A 17,335-nucleotide genomic window follows, 5' to 3' on the forward strand; every position below is an offset into this window, starting at 1 on the left:
TAATGTTAGCCATATTATATATTTAGAAAAAAGCAACTGATTATCATGTCAAGGCTTGTAAAGTTCAAGGCCGGGCAGTCAATAATTTAACAGGATGGACATCTGGTCGGTCAATGTAGAATTATAATAGTCACATCAGGAAACAAAACGTATAATTAATTAGCCCATAAAAGTGTCCGGTTGTACGTATTTACTGAAAGAAGGACGTTACTTCTTTTTCCCACAATATCAATAAATGCGCGATATAGAACCAATATGACATGGATTAGAATAAAACCCTTCCTTGGTAAGTGGTAAAAGTGAGGAAATTTTGGTAAATAATTACTTTTCATAAATATATCCGTCTTAGAAATCACATATTAAGTGAAAGCAATACATGATTTGTGATTATTTACGCAGAGTATCTATATTTTGACTTACTCTTTCTTTTTTCGCTCTTTCGTCCTGAAAGAAAAGAATAAGTCTGATATTAGAAAAGATGATATACATCCCTTTTATATGCTCTCCAGAAAGGGAGAGGACACTCATACACAAATTCGTCATACTCGTAAATGGAAATACAGGGCACAATACTCAGTGTAAGTCATTACATGAAACAAAGTAATCCCAAATAGATGTCGTTTTAAATAATATATTGTACGCTTTGCCTCGTATGTAAATCTTTAAACTGGCACTTTTCTTTCCTTTCTTTATCCTGTAATGTTTCATCAATTTGGTACTATATAAATGGAGACAAAAGTAAAGTGCGCTGCTAATTACAACAACAAATTAAACTGCAGATAGCCTATCATCAAATATAAACTGCCTCTATGAAGTTTGTGCTTTATTATTGTTTTACTGCATTGGCCTCGAACTGTGTGTATAATTATGAAGTCACTCATCTCTAAATTGTCGTGTGGACTGGTGTAAGTAAAACGTACCGCGGATGCGGTAATATGTGATCAGGAAAGTAGGCAAACAAAACCTATATCGTTTAATTTCAGAAAAGTATAGCGTTTTCAAAAATGCTCATCTGCTTATTTTTTCGAAGACATTAGCTGTCATTCTGTTTTCCAAATCCATGCTCTTTCTTCAGTATTTGATTAATTTGTATAATTAAAGAGTTTTTTGTTACACAAATGCCTGCAGAACATTTCTTTCTCTTTTCTACGGTACAGTATATCCAAAATGATAGTTCAGTACATTGGTATAAATTGGCAGTGTATGTTTATTTCTTACACACAAACGATACAAATGTGTTTTGTGTATGTGCTGGTGTGGACATTCTTGAAAGACCAAGATAATATGATTAGAAAATCGTATCAGGTTTCCTCAATATTTTCATAAAGGAAAATGAATAGGTAGTACATTACGCAAAGACGACACTGTCCTAATTAAATGCACATTCAACACTTTGATACGTCTTCCAGCAGATAATCCTTTGTTAATATTTGAATATTAGAAGAAAGGAAAATAAGAAACTTGCACTTTTCATAACAGTTCATCGTACACTATGAGATTGTACGAACCGTCCTCTCTGCATTAGATCATAAAATATTATTTTCGTCAATCGATGTAATTTGAAAAAGAAGCGAAAAACGTGGATCAAGCACGGTCATAGGACGGCAAATGCTATTTTACTAGATTGGTCTAAATGGGCAGTGTGTGTTTCATTTGTTTATACAAAATAATGATAAAAAGCCTTTTTTGTGTCTGTGCTGGTGTGCACATTCTCGAACGATAACGAGAATCTGATTAGAAAATCTTACACTATGGGTATTTCAGACCAATCAGAATGCACTTCTTTGGAAGTGTTAGGCAACGTCAACTGCATCATTTTTGTCAAAGCTGATTGATTCATGTTCCTATATCTGGAGCATGGACTTACATGATATAATTATCGGAGTGGATAAGTATAAAACGTGATGATTTTATGACAAAACAAGATGTCAAACATAGTCGCGTGCACATAGGCACGTTATCTATCTATTTATTTAACTATCTATATCCTGGCTGAATCCAATGAACAATTATTAATGCCAAAATATGTATTATATATTGATGAAATATATCTGTAATAATTGCATAATCTGTCGTATAAACGGCTGATATAGCTCATTCAAAAGGCATGATTCTGACCAGAATTCGTTGTACTATCCCCACCGAAATAATGAATAAACATCAAATCTATAATAGCCGTAAATTCAAGATAGCTGACAACAGTTAATTCGACTACATTTAAAGATTGAAGAAAAATCGATGTACAAATATAATGATATTGATGCAATTAACCTAGGACACCAAGTCCAATTGTAGCTAAAAGCACAATATCAAAATCAAATGCACTAATGCAAATACAATCCACATATCTGCTAAGATATATTCCTATCATTTGACAGACTTTCGATTAAAATTAAAGTAAACGTTTTCGGTACAGAAGCATTAAGGGATAAACAAATTGAAAACAGTTCCACTTTGAAAACATCAATCATTAAATAAAAATAAAATAATTAAATACAAATAAAATGATTAAGTACAAATAAAATGATTAAGTACAAATAAAAAGGCCATGAGGATATTGCATATAGTATTTGTTGTTTTCATGCATCATTCAAATTAGAATTTTGTATTGTAAGGAACACTTTGTAAAAAACACAACAAAATGGTTTTGGATGAAATAGCAGATGGAAAAATGACTGTTTAATTTTTATGTTTTTATTATAGGGGTTAACGTCATTTTTCAGCACAAGATAGACTTATACATGACGGCCAGTATAAATGGTGCAGGAATAACTCGCGGAAAACCCCGAAAAGGACCACCGACCCACGAGAAGCTACTGGCGTGAGATAGCAGTGATCCGTAACGCTGAGCGCTTTAGACCACTCGGCCACTAGGGGCCCCCGGTGATTGTTTGATATAAACGATATAAACGATTTAACAATATTGACGATGGGTCCGGTTGCTTAGTAGTTAGAGCGTCCGCCTCGGATTCGGGAGGTCGCGGGTTCGAACCCCGCCGAATCATAAGAAACACTTATAAAAATGGTGCTTTTCTTTTGATGTTGTTGTTCTTGCTCTGGGTTAACGCCATTCCTCAGGGAAATATAGGCTATACATGGCGGCAAGTACAACTGGTGCAGGAAGAACTACGGAAAAAATCCTTTAAGAACCACCGGCCCAAGAAATTCCACTAGCAAGCTTTCTCACATACCACATTGGCCGAGTCAGAGACTCGAACCCACGTGGACAGAGGTGAGATAGCCGTGATCGGTAAAGGTGAGCGCTTTCGAACACTAGGCCCCTCTTAAGAAGCATCCAAGTGGAAACCCTATCTCAATATTACATTTCATTCAGAAGTAGCAATAACAAAGATTTTCAGGATGGCCATATTGGTGCATATATTTGATCTCAGGTCGGTCCCATTTTCACCATAATAAGTCTCTTAGTAACAATCTCACGTTCACATGACCGTCCATTCAGCAGGAGCGGCTATGACGAGATTTGCAAGATGGCTACAATTGCCAGAATGTCAATGATATATTATATTGCCGATTTTCACGTCTAGTATGCAGTTAAGATAATAATTAAATTTCTCATTTGTTTGCATAATACATGTTTCCTTGAATAATTTAACATCGATTAATAGGCAGGCACAACCCGACCCGTTTTCATTTGTTTTAGAACTTATATCATAATGTCGAGGTTTCCTCTAATATTCTTCTATATTCCATCCACATTTGATTTTTAGTGGGTAATATGTTGTTCGATACATCTGTCCCATCGCACACCTATAATGATGTTTTCGTACATAAATTCTGGAATTACTTTTGAGAATTAAATTATTCATTAAACAATCAGTTTTTTAAATATCAGGAATCAGTTATTGCAATAAATTTTAAAACAGGTGTGCAATTTCATTTTCTTTTAGATCAATGGCGGGTCGGAGGGTGCAATAGTGGTGCATACAGTATCTGATGAAAATCGCTGATTTATTTACCTACGGCCTTATGGGGGATACCGCAGGTAACGACTAAGATTGTCTAGGAAAATTACAGTACCTACCGCTGATAATTATACTTGAGGTTAACAACATTTTGGACATAATGCTTAGATTGCATATGAAGTTGGTGTAATATTGGTAGCCACACAAACTGTGTTCTGTGGCATAAATAGGATAAACGATTTTTCAAAATACCTTCATTTATACGAACAGTACTTTGTGTTTAGTCAATAAAAATTTGGAAACCTGTTTCTCCTCAACTTGAATTTCTAGAGTTTTGATAGTATCTGACAATTAGCAATATCACCCCAGTCAGTATAGTACATTGTCAAGTATGGAAACGATTACACACACACACACACACACACACACACACACACACACACACACACAGCTATATATATAGTAATCGAATAATTGACAGATTCAACTTTAAATGACTTATAATGCAATTGTTTCTGTTTCCTATGTGAGAAGGATAAATTGTGTATAATGCCGATCAACGTAGACACGTACACAAAACTATTAATATACATTGATTATATACAACGAAAAAACTTTATTCGATACCCTACTTCTCTAAACACTATGAGGGAGTATCAAATCAAATGGCTTGAAACAAGTCAGTAAAAGACAAAATAATCTCAAACCAGGTCTGCTTAACTATTTATTATTACATTGTGCCTCTTGTGACCTTGAAATTTGGGATCAAAGAGACAATGTTAGCCACATTATACATTTAGAAAAGAAGTCAAGATGAAATATGCAACATATTTACTCTCAAAATGGGAAGTAAATACAGATGCACATATTCATAAAAATGAAAATTCAATGTAAGACACAACAAAAGTATATACATGATGATGCATAGTTGACAATTCGCTATAAAATCCTAAAACTATCAATACGAACGTAGGATAGTGGCAATAAAAAAAACCCATCGACAAAGTTGTTAACTTAGCTTTTAACAGTTGTTCAGTCATATTGCTAAGATGTATGCAAACAATACAATCTAGTAATGTACATTAGCTACAAATATATATTTTTTCTGTTGAGGCAATGACGTGTCCGGTACAAAACAAAATTTCCCTGTGGAACATTAATGTTAATCAAACATCCAAATTGTGTGCACATATGAACACTTAAAGTCCAGACACCGAAACAACTTACTTAATTACATTCCCGTCTTGTAATAATGAACAATATCATGCAGGCTGGGTCACATTATGTATCAGGGTAGAGTTTTCTGTCAACATCTCTATAAAGCTTGTAACGGTAAGGACCGAATAATCAACAAGTAACATAGCATAGCATGCCCCTTTTGAAACCAGTACGATAATTCGGTAGTCGGTAAATCTCTCTATGTATAATTACTGACTGAGAACGGTTTCCCACTAGCAGACGTAAAAAACCTGCATTAGTTTGCAATGTGAGTACTGGCTCACGTATTTTCTGCGTGAAGAAGTGAGCGATGCCCCATTTATATATACAACTAGAGTGTCGGTTTTTCTGGCTCAATTGTTTGTTTTGTTTTGTGCGTGAGTATGTGTTTTCTGTGTCAGTGTCTAATTAATATATATTATTGTTTTCGGATGCATGTGTGTATCCAATGGCAAATCTATGAATGCCATAGGTGGGGTATCGTTTACCATCAAACATCATGTTCTGTTAATGAGAAGCGTTTCGATGTGATGTCGATGGGATTAAAATGTTTATATGGTGTAATAGTGCATATTTCCATGTAGTGTACTTGTCTGTAGTGATCGATGGTAGATTTCGTTTCGAACTTTTTTGGACTTTGTTGTTGTCGTCGCAGTGGATAGGTCTATGTTGGGGATAGTCACTGAGATCGAAGAGTTCTTTGAGGTCGAACATATGTTGCTAAAAATCTTAGGTCTGAATTTTCTAAATAAGTAAGACTGTATCGTTCATTAGCAGCATAGCCTTACCTCCGTATTGTTTTAAATACAATCTTAATGAAACTCGCAAATTACCATTTACAAAAAATCGAGAATGGCCGTTCCCCATGTATCATGGGTTCATCAAGTCTGAGATTGGTTTTTTGTCTGTATTCGATCTTCGTTGAAGATTTTCATGTGGAGAAAGGCGTCATTGGCGACCAGTTTATCTCGACGTTTGACACTGTTAACCATTTCATTTTTTCCGACGTCGAATGTTTTCCGTGGTTTTTACGATGATGCTTTTGTTCGTAAGTTTGGAGAATTTTAGCCGAAGTCTGTGGTGATGTTTGCCCATTGTTTCGTATTAAAGTCGATGTAGGTTTCATCCAATGGGATTGTTAAAACTTGAGAGTGCGATGAATGTTATCGAGCACGAGTCCGTGTTGGATAACTTGTAAAAATAGACGATGATGCAAAATATACCTGTCATTATCCATGAGATTGGGCACAGGTTTTTTCACTTTGGATTCTTCTACAAGGAACTTATGTTTTCCTCACGCAGTTCCCGATATATCATTTTCTTAGTGACAAGAAATCTTTCAGCGCAGGATGAATAATATATGTGAGCATCGTGGAGATGTTCCATATAAACGAGATCGACCTCGACGAAATAGCCTACATCGTCCGCGACTAATGCTCGTTTTTCTTGAAGAAACTGTTCTCCGTTGGTCAAGTGAAATCCGCCTGTGGAATGGGATTGTGACATGACCCATTTATATAGATTTTTCATATCCAGATAAATGATGTAAGTGGACGGCTTCGTGGGATCGTAGTTAATCATATATTTGTTGTTGACGACTGCGTGTGTTTTGCTGACGACGTAGATTTCGCCTAGAACTATGTTTTCAGTGAATAAAAACATGTTTGGATCGGTGAAGAGTTCGACTTCGACGACTTGATTCGTTTCGAGAAGCGCATCCCATGAGAGACCTGGCGCTGATAAGTAGCACAGTTGGTAAAGATGGTAATGGGCCATGCACGTTTTCTGATATAGTCTATGACATCTGCGGAAAAATGTACGTCCGTTTTAAGATAGATATCGTGATAATCTCTGACTGTTTGACACCCACATTTATGCTATAGCGCGAGTGTTAGCGGATATTCGTTTTTAAGCTGGAATAAAAGGCGTCTTCGGGTGGCAGAGAGGTTTCCAATGTGGCATCAAATATATTGGACAAACCATTCAACCAATATCTAAAAGTATGAACCGACATAGACTAGACATATCAAGTATATAGATCGATCACTTTTCACCTCATGTTGCAGCATATTTTAAAAACAGTTCCTATACTTTGCAAGATTTCTCCTTTCAAACTATTGCTAAAGCTGATTCTAAGATGGAACGTCTGCTAAAGGAAACATATTGGCTTCAGCGTCTTATTACGGTAAATAAAAAAGGCATGCATTCCAATACAACATCCGTTAATCATTTTTAAATATAATGTGTTTTTAAAACAAATATGGTAAGACATATATTTGAATTCTGCCCCTTATTTACAATTAGTTCAGAATATTTTTATGTTATTATAATTTACAGATTAACTTGAATAGAAAAATTATAAACTAATAACATAAATTTTTTAAAATTTTTTAAAAGCATGAAGTGGCATAATAAAATAAATGTTCAATATATTAATAAATACTTCTTATACATATATATGAATAAAGCGAGTTCTGATTAATTATTGAACATTTTTCAATAATAAATCAAGGTATAATACATTTTTTTAAATGTGCATTATTCATAATATAAATATTAATACAGTATTTATCTCTATTTATTCAAACAGATAAACACATATGCACATACACACATACAGAATTATACATATTTCGCAGTTTTTCTGTCGGGAATAATAATGCGATATGACACCGATAAAACAAATTCACTATACGATGTCGAATTAGCCCATACCACAAGTAGAACTATCTATATCGTCACCCCTTCGTATCTCTTCTGTATCAAACTGGACCATAATACCATGTTTGGCTCCAGGTCAATACACATACATAAATGATTGATGCGTTACGCCATAACTCAATTACGTCGTGAGTTGAATCGGAAATAATGCATTGTGTATTAATGCCGCGGATAAAATCTGCCATGTTTCCGATCTGAACTTTGTGAAATTTTAAACTGTTACCCTAGGATTTTGCCGTATGAGGCACCAGCGAGATGAAATCCCGAGAATATCTGCATCGCATTAGTCTCCGTTGTACATACAGGTTCACCACTGGACTGATCAATCGCCAGATTAATACATGATAAAAACAAGACTAAAGTACATATTTCAATCATTATAGCAACTTGAACCACAGTGATTGGTCTGCGTAGTTCCGGTGAAAGTGAATTTGCCTGAAACGCACTAAAAATATTTTCAAGGGTGATTGAATCGATTAATCGCCTGATTAATTAATACAACAAACGAATACAAAGTTGCATAGTTCAAACGTTATAGCAACTTGCACCAAGGAGATTGATTCGCGACATTCTGGTGAAAGTGAATTTGCGTGTAATATTTTCAAGGACGATTATATAAATATCATTTGCATGACTGGAAGTATACGTTTCTAAAGACATGCTGGAGACATATGTACCAATCAATTACATTTTGCGACAGTTAGAACAAAGTGTAAAGTCGGCTATTGACGATCCCACATAAATACATGTACTCATAATCTTTCTTTATGTGAAGACTCGGAACATCAGTGTGCGGATAATTAAACAAAAGAAAACGAGGTTTCCCGATTTGTTCGAGAGTAAATATCATTTGCGGTTATATTTAACTGTAAAGATTAAATTCGTTCGATAATGCAATACGTGAAAATAATTTAGCTTGTTGTTGTTTTGTTTCTTTGCTTTATATTTTTTTTTCATGACTCACAATAGGAGACTGGATAATATTTGGAACAAAATAATTTCGCGGAAAATTATAATTAGAACTGATAACCGAGTTGGATATGTCTGAATATGTGTGTGGTTAATCGCGTTAATAAATATCAAGGTGGCGTTAACGATAGTGTTACAGTGTCATAAACTATTAAAGATGTTAATCACAATGACTGATTTCGTCGCTAACTGTTGAGTGGCAACAAGAAGACCGTGGATGACAAGTGTATCATATTACTGCCACGTAATACTATCCACAATGCTATCGTCCAAGGAAGATATCGGGAATATATTTGTAACACTGTGAGAGCGGCGGATGTATGTAAATTATCTGAAACCGAACTGATCTTGTAATGATCTCGTTTCAACACCGTAATATGCGCCGCTATGATAATATCACTGGGGTAAACCCTGATGGAATGTTATTCGACATTGATTCGTTGCGTAATAAACACAGACAATACAGAAAACCTGTCCGTGGATCTGACAACCATTTAAGTAATATGATCCACATTGAAATACATGTCAAGTAGTCTTGTTATTTAAGATCGTCTTACTAATCTCGTGATAACTGTAGTCGTGGTTGGTTGAAGATAGCGCACCAACCTAACGACATTGTATGAAGGATGTTATCACCGGAAGGGCAAATATAATCTACTCAAACTTGAGATGGACGTTAGTCCGAACAGACGTCGGCCCGCATCCAATGGATGTCAACCATATGTTCGCGAGAGTGACGGTGATGCCTTCATCAACATCCACCCATTTATACAATAGGCAATTGTAAGCGGCTTATTCAAAGTTATACTTGATTGTGTCATTGTGGTACAAAAGCACATTCAAACTATTGTAACTTCAGCACAGGTAATGCATTGTACGTCATCACTTTGCGGACATTTGGTACATGAACACATTCAAGACTTTTGAAATTCATTCCGAACCATTATTTACTTTTGGAATTATGATAGGACATTTGAGATTATTTGGAATATAAATCACAATAATGTCTGTTTGGGATTTTCACATTTGTAATCAAGAGAGATGAAATGTCTTTTGTAATTTCTTTGTTTAACTTGTTTACTGTATTTAGTTAAAGATCTAGAGTCGTAACAACAGCGATGACAATATGTTCAAGATGGATGCCATTGTGCCATACTTCATACAAGATTAACAACATTTCTAGTTAGTACGTATATACTATAAATCATAAAAAAGAATTTGAAGGAAAGCACAATGTAGACTTGAACAGTCATGAGGAATACGTAGTTATTCCAAGCTTGTCAAGATGCCAATTTGCAAACATAGTACCAGCAGCGTGAGCATTTCTTAAATTTAAAACCAAATAAACATGAACATCGGTATTTCGGCGAAATCTCTATTCTGATATAATGACTGATTCGGGAAAAAAAAATTGATAACAAGGTTTTCAAGATCATCACTGTGACAGGAATATTCGAAACCTGAATAGTATTGCTTGGGCCAACTTAATTTCACACGACCATCCATAATGGAGGAGCGGATTTCACAAGAATTTTAATGATATCCGTTATTTAATATTTTAGAAGGAGTAGCTGCAACAATCTCCTTTTGCTGACTGAGAAACAGCAGAGCTAACGCACATACCTGGACTACAACCGATATATTTTCAGCGAGAAATTAAACACACAGTTAGATATAAGACACGTTGCCATCAAATATAAGTGTTAGAATGTATATATTTGACAATGTTCTGTAGAATGTTTTAGATACTATTTAATACCTATGAAACCAAATACAATTAGAAAATTTACCAATACCGATTAATTATGGTCACGAATTTAAGCTTTGGCGGCTGTGTTTTGAAACATAGTTAAGCCATTTTCACTACCTCCGTCATATTTTCAATGGAAAAACAAGCGGACATTTAAATATAACACATGCTGCTATGAAGGTGGGGGGGGGTGTAGAATGTGTATAATCGATAATGTTATGTACAGAGTTTTAGACACCATTTACTATCTGTTTAATGAAGTACATATTAGACAATATACCATTTACAGAGTAATTGTGGTCATTAATTAGATTTGTGCCTGCTGTGTTTTAAAACATAGTTGTGCAAGGATGGTTAGGTCATATGCACATACAAACTAAACGTTCAGTTAATATTAATCTAATGTTTGGCGCTCAATAATCAATTATAGCCTAAACAAAACCGAAGGTCATACAAGTAAATCGGTATTTTTGTGACATTGTCATTTTAACAACCACATGACTATATTATACTCAAGTTACGCATCCCGTATAGTTTGTTGAATAGAATAACAAAATGTTATCCGTATTTCTAAAATCAAGTTTCATGGTTACCTTTCCCTGCTTGTGACCTTGAAATGTGAGATATAACAAAACAATGTTAAATATAGTATAAATATGACCTTAAATGTGAGGACTAACAAAATAATGTTAGCCATATTATATCTTTAGAAAAAAGCAACTGATTATCATGTCAAGGCTTGTAAAGTTCAAGGTCGGGCAGTCAATAATTTAACAGGATGGACATCTGGTCGGTCAATGTAGAATTATAATAGTCACATCAGGAAACAAAACGTATAATTAATTAGCCCATAAAAGTGTCCGGTTGTACGTATTTACTGAAAGAAGGACGTTACTTCTTTTTCCCACAATATCAATAAATGCGCGATATAGAACCAATATGACATGGATTAGAATAAAACCCTTCCTTGGTAAGTGGTAAAAGTGAGGAAACTTTGGTGAATAATTACTTTTCATAACTATATCCGTCTTAGAAATCACATATTAAGTGAAAGTAATACATGATTTGTGATTATTTACGCAGAGTATCTATATTTTGACTTACTCTTTCTTTTTTCGCTCTTTCGTCCTGAAAGAAAAGAATAAGTCTGATATTAGAAAAGATGATATACATCCCTTTTATGTGCTCTCCAGAAAGGGAGAGGACACTCATACACAAATTCGTCATACTCGTAAATGGAAATACAGGGCACAATACACAGTGTAAGTCATTACATGAAACAAAGTAATCCCAAATAGATGTCGTTTTAAATAATATATTGTACGCTTTGCCTCGTATGTAAATCTTTAAACTGGCACTTTTCTTTCCTTTCTTTATCCTGTAATGTTTCATCAATGTGGTACTATATAAATGGAGACAAAAGTAAAGTGCGCTGCTAATTACAACAACAAATTAAACTGCAGACAGCCTATCATCAAATATAAACTGCCTCTATGAAGTTTGTGCTTTATTATTGTTTTACTGCATTGGCCTCGAACTGTGTGTATAATTATGAAGTCACTCATCTCTAAATTGTCGTGTGGACTGGTATAAGTAAAACGTACCGCGGATGCGGTAATATGTGATCAGGAAAGTGGGCAAACAAAACCTATATTGTTTAATTTCAGAAAAGTATAGCGTTTTCAAAAATGCTCATCTGCTTATTTTTTCGAAGACATTAGCTGTCATTCTGTTTTCCAAATCCATGCTCTTTCTTCAGTATTTGATTAATTTGTATAATTAAAGAGTTTTTTGTTACACAAATGCCTGCAGAACATTTCTTTCTCTCTTTCTACGGTACAGTATATCCAAAATGATAGTTCAGTACATTGGTATAAATTGGCAGTGTATGTTTATTTCTTACACACAAACGATACAAATGTGTTTTGTGTATGTGCTGGTGTGGACATTCTTGAAAGACCAAGATAATATGATTAGAAAATCGTATCAGGTTTCCTCACTATTTTCATAAAGGAAAATGAATAGGTAGTACATTACGCAAAGACGACACTGTCCTAATTAAATGCACATTCAACACTTTGATACGTCTTCCAGCAGATAATCCTTTGTTAATATTTGAATATTAGAAGAAAGGAAAATAAGAAACTTGCACTTTTCATAACAGTTCATCGTACACTATGAGATTGTACGAACCGTCCTCTCTGCATTAGATCATAAAATATTATTTTCGTCAATCGATGTAATTTGAAAAAGAAGCGAAAAACGTGGATCAAGCACGGTCATAGGACGGCAAATGCTATTTTACTAGATTGGTCTAAATGGGCAGTGTGTGTTTCATTTGTTTATACAAAATAATGATAAAAAGCCTTTTTTGTGTCTGTGCTGGTGTGCACATCCTCGAACGATAACGAGAATCTGATTAGAAAATCTTACACTATGGGTATTTCAGACCAATCAGAATGCACTTCTTTGGAAGTGTTAGGCAACGTCAACTGCATCATTTTTGTCAAAGCTGATTGATTCATGTTCCTATATCTGGAGCATGGACTTACATGATATAATTATCGGAGTGGATAAGTATAAAACGTGATGATTTTATGACAAAACAAGATGTCAAACATAGTCGCGTGCACATAGGCACGTTATCTATCTATTTATTTAACTATCTATATCCTGGCTGAATCCAATGAACAATTATTAATGCCAAAATATGTATTATATATTGATGAAATATATCTGTAATAATTGCATAATCTGTCGAATAAACGGCTGATATAGCTCATTCAAAAGGCATGATTCTGACCAGAATTCGTTGTACTATCCCCACCGAAATAATGAATAAACATCAAATCTATAATAGCCGTAAATTCAAGATAGCTGACAGCAGTTAATTCGACTACATTTAAAGATTGAAGAAAAATCGATGTACAAATATAATGATATTGATGCAATTAACCTAGGACACCAAGTCCAATTGTAGCTAAAAGCACAATATCAAAATCAAATGCACTAATGCAAATACAATCCACATATCTGCTAAGATATATTCCTATCATTTGACAGACTTTCGATTAAAATTAAAGTAAACGTTTTCGGTACAGAAGCATTAAGGGATAAACAAATTGAAAACAGTTCCACTTTGAAAACATCAATCATTAAATAAAAATAAAATAATTAAATACAAATAAAATGATTAAGTACAAATAAAATGATTAAGTACAAATAAAAAGGCCATGAGGATATTGCATATAGTATTTGTTGTTTTCATGCATCATTCAAATTAGAATTTTGTATTGTAAGGAACACTTTGTAAAAAACACAACAAAATGGTTTTGGATGAAATAGCAGATGGAAAAATGACTGTTTAATTTTTATGTTTTTATTATAGGGGTTAACGTCATTTTTCAGCACAAGATAGACTTATACATGACGGCCAGTATAAATGGTGCAGGAATAACTCGCGGAAAACCCCGAAAAGGACCACCGACCCACGAGAAGCTACTGGCGTGAGATAGCAGTGATCCGTAACGCTGAGCGCTTTAGACCACTCGGCCACTAGGGGCCCCCGGTGATTGTTTGATATAAACGATATAAACGATTTAACAATATTGACGATGGGTCCGGTTGCTTAGTAGTTAGAGCGTCCGCCTCGGATTCGGGAGGTCGCGGGTTCGAACCCCGCCGAATCATAAGAAACACTTATAAAAATGGTGCTTTTCTTTTGATGTTGTTGTTCTTGCTCTGGGTTAACGCCATTCCTCAGGGAAATATAGGCTATACATGGCGGCAAGTACAACTGGTGCAGGAAGAACTACGGAAAAAATCCTTTAAGAACCACCGGCCCAAGAAATTCCACTAGCAAGCTTTCTCACATACCACATTGGCCGAGTCAGAGACTCGAACCCACGTGGACAGAGGTGAGATAGCCGTGATCGGTAAAGGTGAGCGCTTTCGAACACTAGGCCCCTCTTAAGAAGCATCCAAGTGGAAACCCTATCTCAATATTACATTTCATTCAGAAGTAGCAATATCAAAGATTTTCAGGATGGCCATATTGGTGCATATATTTGATCTCAGGTCGGTCCCATTTTCACCATAATAAGTCTCTTAGTAACAATCTCACGTTGACATGACCGCCCATTCAGCAGGAGCGGCTATGACGAGATTTGCAAGATGGCTACAATTGCCAGAATGTCAATGATATATTATATTGCCGATTTTCACGTCTAGTATGCAGTTAAGATAATAATTAAATTTCTCATTTGTTTGTATAATACATGTTTCCTTGAATAATTTAACATCGATTAATAGGCAGGCACAACCCGACCCGTTTTCATTTGTTTTAGAACTTATATCATAATGTCGAGGTTTCCTCTAATATTCTTCTATATTCCATCCACATTTGATTTTTAGTGGGTAATATGTTGTTCGATACATCTGTCCCATCGCACACCTATAATGATGTTTTCGTACATAAATTCTGGAATTACTTTTGAGAATTAAATTATTCATTAAACAATCAGTTTTTTAAATATCAGGAATCAGTTATTGCAATAAATTTTAAAACAGGTGTGCAATTTCATTTTCTTTTAGATCAATGGCGGGTCGGAGGGTGCAATTGTGGTGCATACAGTATCTGATGAAAATCGCTGATTTATTTACCTACGGCCTTATGAGGGATACCGCAGGTAACGACTAAGATTGTCTAGGAAAATTACAGTACCTACCGCTGATAATTATACTTGAGGTTAACAACATTTTGGACATAATGATTAGATTGCATATGAAGTTGGTGTAATATTGGTAGCCACACAAACTGTGTTCTGTGGCATAAATAGGATAAACGATTTTTCAAAATACCTTCATTTATACGAACAGTACTTTGTGTTTAGTCAATAAAAATTTGGAAACCTGTTTCTCCTCAACTTGAATTTCTAGAGTTTTGATAGTATCTGACAATTAGCAATATCACCCCAGTCAGTATAGTACATTGTCAAGTATGGAAACGATTACACACACACACACACACACACACACACACACACACACATAGCTATATATATAGTAATCGAATAATTGACAGATTCAACTTTAAATGACTTATAAAGCAATTGTTTCTGTTTCCTATGTGAGAAGGATAAATTGTGTATAATGCCGATCAACGTAGACACGTACACAAAACTATTAATATACATTGATTATATACAACGAAAAAACTTTATTCGATACCCTACTTCTCTAAACACTATGAGGGAGTATCAAATCAAATGGCTTGAAACAAGTCAGTAAAAGACAAAATAATCTGAAACCAGGTCTGCTTAACTATTTATTATTACATTGTGCCTCTTGTGACCTTGAACTTTGGGATCAAAGAGACAATGTTAGCCACATTATACATTTAGAAAAGAAGTCAAGATGAAATATGCAACATATTTACTCTCAAAATGGGAAGTAAATACAGATGCACATATTCATAAAAATGAAAATCCAATGTAAGACACAACAAAAGTATATACATGATGATGCATAGTTGACAATTCGCTATAAAATCCTAAAACTATCAATACGAACGTAGGATAGTGGCAATAAAAAAACCCATCGACAAAGTTGTTAACTTAGCTTTTAACAGTTGTTCAGTCATATTGCTAAGATGTATGCAAACAATACAATCTAGTAATGTACATTAGCTACAAATATATATTTTTTCTGTTGAGGCAATGACGTGTCCGGTACAAAACAAAATTTCCCTGTGGAACATTAATGTTAATCAAACATCCAAATTGTGTGCACATATGAACACTTAAAGTCCAGACACCGAAACAACTTACTTAATTACATTCCCGTCTTGTAATAATGAACAATATCATGCAGGCTGGGTCACATTATGTATCAGTGTAGAGTTTTCTGTCAACATCTCTATAAAGTTTGTAACGGTAAGGACCGAATAATCAACAAGTAACATAGCATAGCATGCCCCTTTTGAAACCAGTACGATAATTCGGTAGTCGGTAACTCTCTCTATGTATAATTACTGACTGAGAACGGTTTCCCACTAGCAGACGTAAAAAACCTGCATTAGTTTGCAATGTGAGTACTGGCTCACGTATTTTCTGCGTGAAGAAGTGAGCGATGCCCCATTTATATATACAACTAGAGTGTAGGTTTTTCTGGCTCAATTGTTTGTTTTGTTTTGTGCGTGAGTATGTGTTTTCTGTGTCAGTGTCTAATTAATATATATTATCGTTTTCGGATGCATGTGTGTATCCAATGGCAAATCTATGAATGCCATAGGTGGGGTATCGTTTACCATCAAACATCATGTTCTGTTAATGAGAAGCGTTTCGATGTGATGTCGATGGGATTAAAATGTTTATATGGTGTAATAGTGCATATTTCCTTGTAGTGTACTTGTCTGTAGTGATCGATGGTAGATTTCGTTTCGAACTTTTTTGGACTTTGTTGTTGTCGTCGCAGTGGATAGGTCTATGTTGGGGATAGTCACTGAGATCGAAGAGTTCTTTGAGGTCGAACGTATGTTGCTAAAAATCTTAGGTCTGAATTTTCTAAATAAGTAAGACTGTATCGTTCATTAGCAGCATAGCCTTACCTCCGTATTGTTTTAAATACAATCTTAATGAAACTCGCAAATTACCATTTACAAAAAATCGAGAATGGCCGTTCCCCATGTATCATGGGTTCATCAAGTCTGAGATTGGTTTTTTGTCTGTATTCGATCTTCGTTGAAGATTTTCAT

General features: G+C 34.8%; 1 protein-coding gene across 23 annotated transcripts in view; it reads right to left on the reverse strand.

Moving 5' to 3' along the window:
- The window catches only part of LOC149774119 (E3 ubiquitin-protein ligase TRIM45-like), a 149,198-nt gene that overhangs the window by 98,609 nt on the left and 33,254 nt on the right, over positions 1-17,335 (reverse strand). For 10 of the 23 annotated variants that reach the window (XM_089945748.1, XM_089945754.1, XM_089945753.1 and 7 more), the window contains 2 exons: positions 11,686-11,709; positions 421-444 (listed from right to left, as the gene is read on the reverse strand). The exons of 6 other annotated variants lie outside the window; for them this stretch is intronic. In XM_089945748.1, the coding sequence (XP_089801874.1) occupies positions 421-444; positions 11,686-11,709 (48 nt within the window). The remainder of the gene's footprint in view (positions 1-420; positions 445-11,685; positions 11,710-17,335) is intronic. 7 more of the 23 variants (XM_089945759.1, XM_089945751.1, XM_089945763.1 and 4 more) reach the window with 2 other exon arrangements.

Source organism: Sinohyriopsis cumingii, unplaced genomic scaffold (genome assembly GCF_028554795.1).
Source record: "Sinohyriopsis cumingii isolate HCF-2022 unplaced genomic scaffold, ASM2855479v2 utg000426l, whole genome shotgun sequence".
NCBI classification, from domain to species: Eukaryota; Metazoa; Mollusca; class Bivalvia; order Unionida; family Unionidae; genus Sinohyriopsis; species Sinohyriopsis cumingii.